Source organism: Centruroides vittatus, unplaced genomic scaffold (genome assembly GCF_030686945.1).
Source record: "Centruroides vittatus isolate TY-2023 unplaced genomic scaffold, ASM3068694v2 contig_717, whole genome shotgun sequence".
In the NCBI taxonomy this organism is placed as follows: domain Eukaryota; kingdom Metazoa; phylum Arthropoda; class Arachnida; order Scorpiones; family Buthidae; genus Centruroides; species Centruroides vittatus.
This window is the reverse complement of record NW_027122456.1, coordinates 3,934,774-3,950,757: the sequence shown is the minus strand read 5'-3', so window position 1 is coordinate 3,950,757 and position 15,984 is coordinate 3,934,774. Positions and strand designations below refer to the sequence as shown.

The 15,984-nt window shown below is 28.9% G+C and overlaps 1 protein-coding gene across 1 annotated transcript in view; it reads right to left on the bottom strand.

The window, feature by feature from the left end:
- LOC136980709 (kinesin-like protein KIF14) overlaps positions 1 to 15,984 on the bottom strand; it is a 43,041-nt gene that overhangs the window by 26,585 nt on the left and 472 nt on the right. The window contains exons 2-7 of the mRNA XM_067276898.1: positions 11,972 to 12,101; positions 9,148 to 9,211; positions 8,622 to 8,806; positions 8,442 to 8,544; positions 6,386 to 6,423; positions 3,535 to 3,633 (exon numbers count right to left, since the gene is read on the bottom strand). Coding sequence (XP_067132999.1) covers positions 3,535 to 3,633; positions 6,386 to 6,423; positions 8,442 to 8,544; positions 8,622 to 8,806; positions 9,148 to 9,211; positions 11,972 to 12,039 — 557 coding nt within the window. The 5' untranslated portion in view covers positions 12,040 to 12,101. The remainder of the gene's footprint in view (positions 1 to 3,534; positions 3,634 to 6,385; positions 6,424 to 8,441; positions 8,545 to 8,621; positions 8,807 to 9,147; positions 9,212 to 11,971; positions 12,102 to 15,984) is intronic.

Sequence of the window (15,984 nt, the reverse complement as noted above, 5' to 3'; positions counted from 1 at the left end):
TTATCTAAAATTTAACCTGTTATTTAATAATTAATTTTGAAATGCTACATATGTAAATCCTGTAGATAGATGTATATCCATTTTCAAAAATATATAATACAGTGGGTGATCAGTTAATGAACAGTTCAAACTGCAAACAAATCAAATAATGAACACTTTTGCGAAAGATTGGATAATGGACACTTCAAAGAACAAACACAAAAAGAAGCAACATAAAATAGTGAATACCAATTGGTCTTCCATTGTCTCCAGGTGACAATTCAAAATCTTTCAGAGCTCTGAAGACATTAACATCAATACTTAACGCAATACCGATTAGATAGTATTCCTCCGAATTTTGAAACTCTCTCTTGTAATTTCAGCCTTTTGTTTACCTTTCTGACAAATAAATTTTTTATAATCTTCACAAGACTGTTGGGCGACTACTCATTAAGTTTTGTGTCGTTTTTATTTATGAAAGGCGAGAGTTTAACTGTCCCATTGGATATTCATTAATGTTTTTCTAGGCCTCTCATTTACATAATTTTTTTGTGCACTAGTTGATTTCTGTTCTTTGAATTTTTGTAAGTGATTTTCTGGACTTTTTATTTAAATAAAAACTGATAATATTATGGAGCCTAAAAAGAGTGGAGTGTCAAGAACTGTGCTCATCATAAAAACCAAGCAAGAGATAATACCCAAGGTAGAGAGTGGGCAGAAGATGTCTGATGTTGCTAGGCAGTATGGTTTGAACAGTCTACAGTAAGCACAATCTTAGCTAAGAAAGATATATTAAGAAGACTCAAGCAGCTAAAGGAATAATGAAAATCACATCTGAGAAATAAAGAGCATTGAAGAGCTCATAATGGAACTTGAAACTGATCTGATGACAGAAGAACTCCAAAAACTCTTAAACGAAGAACACCAAGAAACTCAGCAAGATGTGTTTTCTTCTGAAAAAGACGACGACAAAAGAGGACCAATGCCGACATCTGCTATTAAAGATCTTTTGAAGAAGTGAGAGGATGTCAGAACAATGGTTTTAGAATGGCATTCAAACTAGATTGAAGCTATTAGGCTTGGGGATCTCTACAACAACAATGCTATTAATTACTTCCAAAAAATCCTGAAGAAGAAAGAAAAGCAATTGACATTGTGGGGATTAAAGAATCTGTCCAAACAGAAAAAAAAAATGACTGATAAAAATGCAAGACTGTTTATATATGTATTTTTATTATTACATATAAATAAACATAGTAAGAAAGTGTGTGTATATATAATATATATATAGTCGACACCCCAAGGGGAAGTGGAAATGTGTTGAGTTATCTGATGCAACAACTAAAGCGAAGTTGGAAAAAAAAACAAAAAAATTACAATTAGGAAAATACAGTAGTGCGTTATACACTAGTATAGGCTTACAATACATTATGTCCTCCATTTACAATTACTCCGTAGATGAAAAACTGAAAAATTTGTTTAGTGTTGTTTGTTTTGAGCACTTAACTGTCTCGACTTTCTTTTTCAATGATCACGAATGCCTTGAAAACATCATCATCACAATTGTCAATTGTTGGCAAGTAACGTCTAAGGATTCTTAATGCCTCTAGCGTGAGAAAATGCAAAATTTGATTCTGGTGTGACGATGTAAATTGTATATTTTCTTTTTGTTTATCTGTTATTATTTTATACATAAAAATACTTAAAATGTTAAGACATTTTTCTTAATATGTATGTATATATATATATATATTATTATATTATTAAAAATATTAATTATGTATTAAATAAATCGACTGCCCTTCATGAAAAAAAATGAGTTCGCACCACACGTGCGAAGTGAATTCATTTTTTCAGGAGGGGGTGACGACTTATCAGAGTGTGGGACAGCAAAAGTATGTCGACTTATCCAGTGGTGACAAGTTAAACACTGTCGAGTAAACCAAAGTTTTTTTTAACATTAACACCTATGTAAGTCGGCCGGGACCACAGAAAATGACTACTTAACCGATGGTGTCGAGTTATCCGGGTGACGACTTATGCGGACTCGACTGTATATATATTTTGGGTCTCCAGAACAAATTAATCAAATTCCTGTAAAAACCTACAGTAAATCGATAATCAGTTAATGAACAAAGTCTTGGAACGAATTATGTTTGTTAACTGATCACCCACTGTATACTATAACTTAACTTTTAAAACATTAATTTTTAACATTATTTTTAGAATTTAAATATTCTTGAAACCATGTTTTCTTATATGTTGAGCATCAAACACAAGACCGTGTTATTTATTAAACACTTGGCATTTTTCCACCTCTATTAGTTGAGACGAGATTTTATTTCACTCGTTTCGGGCATTTCGCCCCTCTTCAGTCAACTAATAAAATAATATACAACATTTCAAATAATATAACATACACCGATAGATAACACAGAAATTAATTTAAAACGTACCGTTAATTCCTTGAACTCAAGGGTGCGCGTGTACAGCACAATTTGGACCTCAAAGTTACAGCGACAAATCTACATGTTCTACATACAGCTAATTAAAATGTAAAATTTCTTTAAAATATATAAACATACAGGCTTACTTTATAAATATCAGTATATTAAGCATACTCAATATCTTACTTTTTGAATTGAACGCAATAAATCTTTAATCTTCTTTTTGACGAACTTTTTTCCCCTTCTTGTTGACAAACTTCATTGTTGTTCTATCTTGACATGACACCAAATCCAAACACTTATTACTTTAGCTAAAACCTCACTTTTCATCTGGCACTAGCTCATTATTACGCAGTTGTGTGTTGACTATTTGCATATTCTGTTGGTCATGATGATCTGAATTTACATAATTAACTTCATAGCCAAAAGTAGCCAAGTTAGGCTAAATCTGTTTTTTATTTTTTATATGACTATAGTATTCTCAACCAGTTCTTGTTTATATTTATGCTTAAATTTTTATTTATAGAATTACTGGACTTTATGATAGCCACACTCTCTTTAAATTTTCTATTATAAGCGTACTTTTCTTTATATAAAATTTTTGCACCATCTTGATCTATATTACAATTATTAAGTAGGCAATGATCACGAAATACAGAATTTACCCAATTATATCTTAAGTCAGCAACGTGTTCCTTTAATCTGATATTTAACTTACGTTTCGTTTCTCCAATATAAATACTATTATTCTTACAAGTACATGGAATTTCGTAAACGACATTCTTTGTTTCTTTAACTTCTGTTCTAGCTTGCTGTATACTGTTTTTATTTTTTAACCGGGATATAAGTTTTTCATATTTAGGTGCGAGTTTTATGTCTACCTTCCTTAATTCTTTATTAATTTCTTCATATAATCCTTTTACATATGGAAAACTAATATATCTTACTCCTGTTTGATGCTCAACATTATTTTTAGAAATTTTTATCATATCTATATATACAAACATATGGTTGAGATTTTCTTAATTTTTGTAATAAAATTATTTAAAAATAGTATTAAGTAAAACTATCATAAGAGATAACAAAGATAATGATTATAAATAATTACTTTGATTCCTGCACACTAATCAATTCTTGATATGCATATTCAAAGTCTCTGTTTTCACTATTAACTGGTAATACTTCTTCCTCAAAAGGATTATTCACTCTGAAAAGTTTACAAATCCAAACTATTAAAATTAAATTTTTTTAAAGTTTAATTATTAATATAAAAAATAAAATAAATATAGTAAATAACAAAATTTATAAAACTTATACAACAAACTCAATAATTACTTCAAATATCAAACAAACAGCCAGATTTCTTTATTGGGCTATTTAAAGCTAATTAAATAATTATTAATAATTTAGTAATTAATTAAGCTTAAATAGCCCGATAAAGGAATCTGGCTGATATTTTAACATAATTTAATTAAATACATTTCTATTCATTCATTCTGTGCATGTATAAGGACAAAGTACCATTAGTTTACTGCATTAATCACAGAATAAACTATTATATTTCATTGATTCTAACACATTTTTTACCCATTTTTACTTCTCTGAAGCAGAGATATATCTTACAATTAATGGAATGTTGCATTTGCAGTTCAAAACAACAATCAACAGTCATCATGAATAGACATGTAGTGTATTATGCTTTAATAATATAGTAGATGTTTTCAGTTACACTACTTACAATAATATCAGTTCAAATAAATTTTGTTAATAACAAGCATTTAATTTAAACTTTTTCTTTAATGTGTAAAATGCCTTCAAGACAATATTGTCATAAAACAGAGTGTCTACCAAAAACTATTTTTGAATATTTCTACACTATATAGCCAAAAGTCTGGGACACCCCTTTGATTAGAAAGAACTTGACCGAAACAATGACTGTATGCAAATTAGGACATGCCGATTAAGAAGTGAGTTGAATCATATGCATATTTTCCTCCAACATGGTGAAAAGGAAAAAGCTGGATGCATTCATGAGAGAAATAATTATAGGAGCCCTGAAATTTGAATATTCTATAAGTAAGATTTCACAGCAGTCAGAAATTCCAAAGTGCACTGTCAGCAATGTGATAGTGAAATGGAAATGAAAGGACCACTGATCCTGATCGTCACTCTGGTAGAGCCAGAATATTATCCAAATAGAACTGCCAAACACTGACATATGTTATGCAAGCTAATTGCCAATCAGCCTTGACCATGATGGCTGAGGATTTACAAAACAGATCTGGCACACAGGCCAGTGACAGGACTATCTGCCCAGAAGTGATACGACTCGGATTTCATGGTCATGCTGCTGCCCACAAGCCCCAACGCAAGACGTCACTTGGAGTGGTGCAAGCAACACCATCTGTGGAATAACAGAAACACATCTTGTGGAGTGATGAATCATGTAACATGATCTGGCACTCAGATGCATGGACATGGTGAATGCCAGGTGAACAGCATTTACCAAAGTGTATTGTGCAAACTGTAAAATTTGGTGGTAGTAGCTGTCGCGGTCTGGGGCTGTTTTTCTTGACATGGATGTGGGCCATTGGTTAACCCTTTCCCGGCCAGGGTACCGATCTATCGTTACCCTATTCGTTTAGCAAAACGGCCAGGGTACCAATTGATCGTTACCCTGTTAACAATCGATTTTTATAAAATTTATCGACAACAGATGTCAGCACTTGACGGCATCGTCTTGTTTATCGTTCATTCTACATATTTTTGTCCAGGTGGTGTTTTGTCGACTTAAAAAATTTTAATTATCGGTTATTTTTTCTTAATTTTTCATTTTCTGATAATTTTTTATTTTATTTTTAGCATATTCATGCAATAATATTACTATAATAAGTTGATTTATGCTATAATAAGTTTATTCAGCTATAATATGTTAATATATCGTAAATATTTAAGTTATGATCTTCAGTTCTGATATTTTATATATTTTTTTTAATTTTTAATTTTTAATTTTTTTTAAATCTAAAATATTAGCAAATGTTACATCTATTGCTATTAATAATCATATGTTTATTACAAAAATATATAGTCTTGTTTGATATGAAATGAATAAAGTATATTAGTTAATTATATTAGATGAAAGCAGAATAAAGTTCAGATTTCAAACAAATGTTTGATATAATGTGCGATAATTTCACAACGAATAAACGTACGTGCATAAATGTAATATCAAATTGTACAGAACAATATTCTACGTCATTCTGGCTCAGTGACAATAAGAATAAAGTAACCAGACAATGTTAATTTTGACAAAAAGTAACAAATTTTCAAGTTTGAATGTCAATTATCATATATTATTTTTTTTTTCTCATAAATTTTTCAAACAAACTTTATTGAAAAATGTCGTATTTAAAACTAACTATATTGATAAATATATGTGATTTTTTTCATATGAATCAAATAATAATTTAATTTTTGGTGAATTTTTAAAATAATATTGCCTGATTTACCTATTTTGACCTTGGCCGTTTTACAAAATAAGGGGGCGTGGCAAACGGCAGGGAAAGGGTTAAATTTTATTACACTGTGCAGAAGAAACAATATTGCAAAAGTGATAATTTGACACTCACAGATTTTCTTTTTTTAAATAAGACAACTCTAGATAAATTTACATCAACAGAAATGTTCAGTATTTATTGCAAGTAATATAAGTTATATGTCACTGTCTTCCGTGGTATTGAAATTGGAAACCTATTCAATTGCTATGTTATACTCCTCTGAGACAACACTAACATTATTTTAAATCACATTCCTGAGTATTAGTTTTAGTTGTTACATACACATAGTTTTAGTTTCAGTAAACTAAAACTAGATTAATCAAAACTGGATTCAATGCTCATTCTTCCCTTGCAACCATATTCTATTTATATTAAAAAATAATAATAAAAGTAAAAACAAACCTGAAAAAATGTTCTCCTCCAATCACTAATCTGTCTCCCTAAAACATAAAACATTTCATTTTAAAATTAAAGTTTTAATCAATAAATTTTGTTTTTATTTCATGTAAGTTAAACTAAATATTGAATTATATGTATAAATAAAATATAATAATAACTATTATACATAAACAAATAAATTGCTAATTATGTTCATACATAATTAGCAATTTGCTTTTTGTTTTTATATATATATATATCACTGTCTTCTGTGGTATTGAAATTGGAAACCTATTCAACTGATTAGAAAAAGATATTTTAAACTTTCCTTATTAAATTCCATGCCTTCTTGAAAGTATAAAAACTAACAAATGTTTGACTAATAAAAGTCAACATTTTTCTTTAATATCAAGATGAATCAATACTTAACAAAGATAAATATCAAACTTTATTACTTTCTGAAATAAATAATCTAATTAGTAATTTAAAATAATTTAGAATTATTTAGTTATTTGGACCATTACTTTTCTATATTCTTCTGAATTTATTGAAATTATTTAAAAACAATCTTATCATTAAAATTATCAATAGATAATTATTTGATTAGCTAGTATCAGATTGTTTTGACAATTTAAGTAATTAATGGGTAACACTGACTGGGTTAATATATTCTAATCAAAGGTTGAGTTAAAGAATTACATAGAATATTACCAAAGAATTTATGCAAATTTTTATCAATGCTTCTAAAATTTATTAACAAAACTGCATTTATTTTGATTTTCCATTTTTATTCCAAATGAAAATTAACTTCTACAGAGATAAACATAATACATACCACCATTATAGCAATTGTTGTAGCTTTGTATACTATAATGAAGTGTTTTTAAGACTGTTTGAATTTTAGAATGAAATATAATTCAAATAATTATAAATGTAGAGAGTACTGATTTTATACAAGAAGTGAACTGAGCTTATGTCAATAAAACAGTACTGTATAATAACTATATAGTAAAGTTTTAAAACAGCAAAGCAGCATTATAATCTATCATCTTATAACAGATTAAAACAAAATTTCACTACAAGTAATTTAGCAATGGCAATTAGCTTTCCCTTGCTTTGTTTCAACTATCAGTATATAGCTGCCTTTAAACTTTGTATTTTAATTCTTATTTTCCATCTTTTTCAGTCTAAATTTGGTTAGTTTAAGTTAGTTCTAGTTGTAAGTTAGATTAGGGACTCTTAGCTTGGTTTCTAGTTAGGTTATAATAGGTTAGGTTAAATTAGATTAGGGTTTGTTAGCTTTAGTCATCTGTTTAGGTTCATCCTAGGTTATGGTAGGTTAGTTTAGTTAGTAAGTTAACATTTAAAAAAAAAAAAATATATATATATATATATAATATATTTGGGTCTTGCTCATTTGTCTCTGACAGTCCATTTGTCTCGTCTAGTTTGTCATTGTGTTTGTTTGCTTTCGCACTGTCTGTCTAGCTGTTAAGTAGTATTAAGATTTGCGATCATTCAGTTTTATTAGTATTAAGCAGATATAAGTCTTCCTACTAACAGCCACTTGGCACTAACTTCTACACTTAGCTAGCTATTCATGGTGGCAGTCAATTATTGGTGTTCACTACACTCAGGTTTCACTACACTCAGGTTCACTACACTTCACTACACTTTTAGACCCCGAAGGGTCTAAAAGAAAACATAGCCTTGCAGCTTAAAAACTGCACGCCAACATCAAACAGAGGGTATTGTAGTCTTATGTACACCGTTCAGAGGGATCCTACCTTTCTCTACTGTATCTCCTCTCCCTCCTTCCCCCCCTTTCCCTTACCTTCTTTTCTGCTGGCTAAACACTTCATGTACAACCAATGTCTTTCTTGTATGTATGTACAAGTAATTTACCAAAAAAAAAAAAATTATTTTCACTGGCAAATCATTTACACAAGTGATATGAACTTTTTGAAATCAAAGGTCTATAGATTAAGAATTATTATTTTATAGAATTTTTGAGCGTGTTGACAATGTTAAAAAAATGTATATTAAAAATTTTTCATATTAAATTAAAAAACAAAGTTACATGATGCAGTTTTGTGATTTCAATGATTAATTGACCATTAATATATACAAGTGCATCTTTGTTGGGAGTTATGGTTAACAATCGGTCTTCATTCTTTATAACACTGCAAGAAATAAATATGTGCATTAATATTTTTAAAAATATTAAATCATCATTAAAAGAAATACTAATGGCTCTTACCAATGATTACTTGCTATTAATCTTCCATATAGTTGTATTTCTGCAGTTGATTGCTCTTCTAATCTACCTACTTTTGTAATCCCAGGCTTCAGAACATATAATAATGTTTCTGACAATTGAGGATCATCATTTAAATTTATTAAACTAGGATAAACACCTTCCATTTTCAATGCAATACCAACTTTCTGAAATATACACAATTATAATTTTTAAATTTATTTTCTACTATAATTCTAATTAAGATAATTCTATATTTATCAAAAAGGTTTAATAATATTCCATTTTTTAAATAGGTAAAAAAAATAAACAATTTGATTATATATAAATAATAATATTATGCATGTCACAATTAATTTTTAAGTGAACTCAAATGAAATATTTGTTTTGTTCCTACATCTAAATAATTAATTAGAATCTGATAATGTCTAACTAAATTAGCTGAAAACATTTGTTTATGAAAAATTAAAAGTTTAGTTTCTCATGTCATTATCTTATCAACTATTAGATAATATATTATTAACAATACTTTTAATTTCAATATCTCTTCTTCTTTTCTTTTCTCTGTTTGTTGAAGTCTTTCTTCCCAATTTCTAAAATAAGAGAAAAAATAAATAAATATTTCAATCCATAACACTTAAAAAATAACTTTTTAATATATAAAGTTAATTTTGCATCAGTAAAATAAATTTTTAAATTTATTATTTTTATATTTATATTATACTTAACTATATATAAATGTAGCTAATCAGTTATTTATATTTTATTTATGATAGTAACAATAATTGTTTCTAGTTTTACACTAGATACATTAGAATGGTCAAATGAAAAGTTTGAAGTTTTACATGGCAATGTAAATTTTAAACTTTTTATTTGATTGATTCATGGTCTGAGTCTAGAGTCAATGTTTTGTTTTTGGACAAAAATGTCACCATGATAATAAATCAGGAAAATAAGCATAGTCACAGAAAAAAGCTTTCAGCTTTACTTTGTACCCTACAGTTCCTCCACTAATATTGCTCAAAGGTGCTCTAATGTTCAACAAATTATCATGAGTGCAACGACTTTAAGCTACGGCACTAAATAGTATGGCTCAAAGCTTTTTTTGTAATTATGCTTGTTTTTATTTATTTATCATCATGGTGGCATTGCTTCATCCAAAATTTCCTGTAATTGTAGTCTGTGCGATGTGCACTTAATTCACATGGATGTGAAGACTGGAATCTTTATATTGTGAACTTTAACATCTTTATGTAATTTTATAATCTTTTAATATCTTTATATAATCTTAATCAAAATATTTAACTACATTTTATATAAAAACAGAACAAAGTAGACCAAAAAGGGTTAGTTAATGGGAAATCAACTGATAAAACTTTCTGATAAGATTGGTTTAAACTCGATTCCCACGAGTTGAGTTCCTTGTTGAGATAAGTAAAATTTCTGTGTCAGGACTATGTCACCCATCACTTTATTGGTCCAAGAAGATCATCTCCTCTGACGAAATCAAGGAAGGGCCTGCAAAACACCTTTCCATATAAAAAGGGAGTACGATGAGTAAGACAGCAGAAGTTGTCATTTGACTGTGTGTGTGTGTCCCTGTTCAGATTTACCCATCATCAAGCTCCTCCTCCACTGTTCATCCTCCTCGGACTTGCGTACAATTGGATTAATCTACATTTAGACTGAAATCTAGAATCAAAGATATTATATCATCTATCAGACGTTCGTTGATACGATCAGCAAATATCCTAAAGTATTTATCCTACCCGTGAATATCTGTAAGCTCTCTCTCTAATCTATGTAGAATTTACGTTCGTGGATCGTGAGTCATGTATCTTATCAATCTCTCTGTAAAGTAACCGTTTTGTATCTAATTGGATATATGGGAAAATAAACTCGGAGATTTTTATATATAAAAGTATACCCGTTTATTTTCCCATATATCCAATTAGATACAAAACGGTTACTTTACAGAGAGATTGATAAGATACATGACTCACGATCCACGAACGTAAATTCTACATAGATTAGAGAGAGAGCTTACAGATATTCACGGGTAGGATAAATACTTTAGGATATTTGCTGATCGTATCAACGAACGTCTGATAGATGATATAATATCTTTGATTCTAGATTTCAGTCTAAATGTAGATTAATCCAATTGTACGCAAGTCCGAGGAGGATGAACAGTGGAGGAGGAGCTTGATGATGGGTAAATCTGAACAGGGACACACACACACAGTCAAATGACAACTTCTGCTGTCTTACTCATCGTACTCCCTTTTTATATGGAAAGGTGTTTTGCAGGCCCTTCCTTGATTTCGTCAGAGGAGATGATCTTCTTGGACCAATAAAGTGATGGGTGACATAGTCCTGACACAGAAATTTTACTTATCTCAACAAGGAACTCAACTCGTGGGAATCGAGTTTAAACCAATCTTATCAGAAAGTTTTATCAGTTGATTTCCCATTAACTAACCCTTTTTGGTCTACTTTGTTCTGTTTTTATATAAAATGTAGTTAAATATTTTGATTAAGATTATATAAAGATATTAAAAGATTATAAAATTACATAAAGATGTTAAAGTTCACAATATAAAGATTCCAGTCTTCACATCCATGTGAATTAAGTGCACATCGCACAGACTACAATTACAGGAAATTTTGGATGAAGCAATGCCACCATGATGATAAATAAATAAAAACAAGCATAATTACAAAAAAAGCTTTGAGCCATACTATTTAGTGCCGTAGCTTAAAGTCGTTGCACTCATGATAATTTGTTGAACATTAGAGCACCTTTGAGCAATATTAGTGGAGGAACTGTAGGGTACAAAGTAAAGCTGAAAGCTTTTTTCTGTGACTATGCTTATTTTCCTGATTTATTATCATGGTGACATTTTTGTCCAAAAACAAAACATTGACTCTAGACTCAGACCATGAACCTATATATAAAAATCTCCGAGTGTGTTCCTTCCGTCATCCACTCCACTTGCTTCATTCCGGGTCTAACCCATACATAACTGCTCACGCAATTTTACGATTCTCTGTATCAATATAAGGATACAGTGGTGTCATCCTGACGTGGTATCAAAGAGATACTGGCCCTACAGTCACATGAGTCTTACTGTCAAATCTGGTTCCAGTATTCTTATCCCACAACTTTCAAAAGTATTTTTTATTTAGTTGTTTTCCCTGAGCTTTACTTTTCAACCTGGTTTCACCAGCTTTTTTATGGAATGAAAAAGATTTACTTTTTAACTTTTACCACACAACTAGGTGCAAGGCAAACACTATGCTTTTTTTTTACATCACTCTTTATTTTGGAAAGACAATAAAGATTTACTTACTTTTTACTGCTGTCTAAAAGCGCTTGAGTCTCATGTAGTTGCGATTTTAAAATTGCAATTTCATCCATAAAGCATTTGATATCTTCACCTTGATGTTGACTTCGCAATTTTTCAATTTCTGCTTTTAATTCTAGAACATTAAAATTTAATTGTGAAGTAAATAAACAATAATTAACTCTTCAGTTCTTAAATTAAAAATGATTCTTTAATTTATTTTATTGAAGTAAAAATACACACTGCAAACACATTAAAGCTTATATTTTACAAATATGAACTACAATGGCTTTTTAAAACTAAACAGTATTCAAATCAATAATCAGGAAAGATTGTTATTTTGATAACTCTTATAAAGAACTGACTATAACAAGATAAAAAGAAAAGTTTTTTAAGTCAAACAATTTTCATAGAAGAAATTATATATTTTTATAATATTAAAATAATACATTTTTATTGAAATTCACTTGAATAACAAATTACAACAAAGGACTAACAAACACAAAAACAAACATACTGTAATTAAACAAAAAAAATTAGCTATCTAAAAAATAAACATGAAATTACTTATTAAAACAAACACAACTTTTTTTGAAAGATTAAACAGTTATGCAGGTTCATTTCAGAGAAAACAAAATGATAAAGATTACATTCCACTTCCAGAAAATGTATTTACATATCTATATAAATATTAAAATGTATTTAATATCTATATTTGACAAATATAACAGAGAACTAGAATATACAGTAGAGAGTTGAAAATCGGAATCAATTGGGGACTGGGGTTGTTCAGATTAGTGATTTGTTCCGATTACTGATTATGTACGAAAAAATATATTAACCTGTCCAATGTTCAAATTTTTCTCCGTTGCGTGTCGCTTCGTGTTGAATTTTCATTGATTTTAAGCCTAACGAAAATTTTTATAATAATAATCGAGGCTATCGTATCGTTAAAAATTATTTCTTCGTTTTGTACAAACAAAATAAATATATTGAAGAATATAAAAACATAAAAATTATACTTTAGAAGTAAATCTAGTATCAAAAACGTTCGATTCAGCACGACACAGTCCGACTGAAAATCGTTCCGATTACCACCGATTCCGATTAACGACTCTCTACTGTATTAACTTTTTAAAATTTTTTCTGATTTATGAGCACTAAAAGGGGACAAGAATAAATTAGTACTAAACCTAAAAGAAAATTAAGTAAAAGAATCCTCTAAAGCAGGGGTGTCCAACCTTTTTGTTTCTCTGGGCCACATTAGTACAAGTCATGGAGTTTTGGGCCACAAGTATATTATATATACTTGTGGCCTAAGAATTAACATGTCTAGATTATAGAAATAAGTATTAAAACTTTATCACGAATAAGGATATTTTAAAAAATTACTTCTACAGACACTTTCAATTTTTACTTAGAAATAGATAAATTCATTTATTATAAAGGAGACAAACAAAAATTTGTTTGAAAAACACAAATATTTAATTTATTTGGGTCTCTAATTAATAAAAAAAAACAAAACACCATTTTAAAGTGCATTTTTATTCACCTAATATATTTATAAATAAAATTTAGCCCAAAAAGTAGCCAATGAGCTAAATGATATTTTTTATGCCAAACTAACTTCATAATGGAACCTGAAACTGATCTGACAACAGAAGAACTCCAAAAACTCTTAAACGAAGAACACCAAGAAACTCAGCAAGATGTGTTTTCTTCTGAAAAAGACGACGACAAAAGAGGACCAATGCCAACATCTGCTATTAAAGATCTTTTGAAGAAGTGGGAGGATGTCAGAACAATGGTCTTAGAATGGCATTCAAACCAGATTGAAGTTATTAGGCTTGGGGATCTGTACAACAACAATACTATTAATTACTTCTGAAAAATCCTGAAGAAGAAAGAAAAGCAATTGACATTGTGGGGATTAAAGAATCTGTCCAAATGGAAAAAAAAAAACACGACTGATAAAAATGCAAGACTGTGTATTTTTATTATTACATATAAACAAACATAGTAAAACACGGTCTGGGAACGGATTATGTTTGTCAACAGATCACACACTGTATTTTATGTTAGTTTTCTGGAACAAAGCAAACTATTAGGGAAGCTGAACTGGGAGAGAATGCCAGAACTGTTGAATCTGTTTGGATTGAAAGAATCTTGAACCTGAACTTATAAACTCACAGGATTCAAAATGCTAATCAAATACATGAAAGTACCTTCATTCTTACCAAAAACAATTTAAATGCATTCTACTTTCATTTTATTTTATTTAACGTAAATATAAAATAACAACATAAGTTTTGTCCTTATGCTTCATAATTTCTAAGGCAATTTTGTAAGCTTCTCTAATAACAACATTAATACTTTATTTTGATTTTTGTGTTTGATTCACAAATGACAGATGTAATTCAAATTTCAGAATCAAGTTAGTTTATAATTATTTTCTCCAAATAAAAATAAAATTAAGACATTTTTTATTTCAAGAATTTAAAGTTTTGGTATATCAATAAATCTGTTTTTCAATCTATTATATTATTTAATGTTAAAATTTAACATTAATTTGTAAAATTTCAAATTTTACATAATTATGTAAAAGATTTTAAAAATGATTAAAAAAAAAAAATTACATGAATATTGGCTATTATTCATGAAATATACAGTAAAGTCTTCTTTTTACACATGACTGATATATACAGATTTGTGTTTTTGTGGATGGCAAATGGCTAGCTTAATCTACAGATTAACAGGGTAATTCTGAATATAGTAGAGTTCCAGAAACTCAACAATCCATCATATCATATCTCATCATATTCAAGAGAAAAAATACATGTAATCTAATGTTTACCTCTATAACTTGACACTAGGTCAAACAACTTATTATTCATCACTGGCAACATTTGATAACAACATTAATTCCAGTGTTAACAAAGAATATAACAGCTTTCCCAAGATGCCACTGCAAAAACACCACGATTCAAATGTTACTAACTCAAAAGTAGCTACTGAATAGCCAATCTTTCTTTTAATTAAAATTTTACTACAAATAGAAATAGTCACTATTAATATGTAGTTAATACATATATGAATTTGCACATATAATATCTTTACAAAAATGCCACTATTTGGACTAGCATCATTGCTGGGTTGCAAAACTCATCATTTTTGGTAACGTATCACCTCAGTCTGCATTAAATCAAGTTTGAAGGACTATTAATGCACACACTGAATACTTTTATTACGAAATTCTATGTATATAGTAAAAGTATAAAAAAACATTTTCAGCATCATATTTTAACATTTTTCTGTTAATTGCAAGCATGTCTATGCAGGTGTCTAGGTCTATTTAGGATGAAGCACAAATTTACATGGAATTTCATTCTATGCAGTACCAGTTGACAAGTAACCCCCATGAAAAACAAGAGCAGACTATAAATTTTATTATTCAAAAAAATAGTCCAAATTCAAACATTTTATTTAGATCGTATTTAGCATAAATATTATGAAGTATTTTTCAGTTTAGTTTATCTAGTTTTGAGAATAAAGTAAATAAAGTACTCATATTATTTGTTATAAACAAAAATGGTATATTTGTTGTTAATACATAAAACTTTAATATGAATGTAGTTGTGCACAAAAATATAAGTTTACTCACATTTATAATCACTTAAAATGGGAAGTTTTGGGAATCAGCATTCTTGCCGATCCAAAATGTATTTAAATAAAATATTTGGAAATAAAATCATCTGAGTAATTCTTGAACTTGGTGAACATCGGATTTGAAGAACATGACATTTTGGTTTATTCATACAAAAAAAATCCCTTTTAAGTTGTTATAAAAGTGAATGATTACATCTGGCAAATATTGCAAGTTTTAGCTTTGTACTAAATATAAGTTTATTTTTTCTAGACACTATAAAAAAACTTTTATATCATAAACCAATGTTTTATACATTAGAAATACTAATAATTAAAGCATGCATCATTCTTCACTTTGATAAAGAAGTAATAAG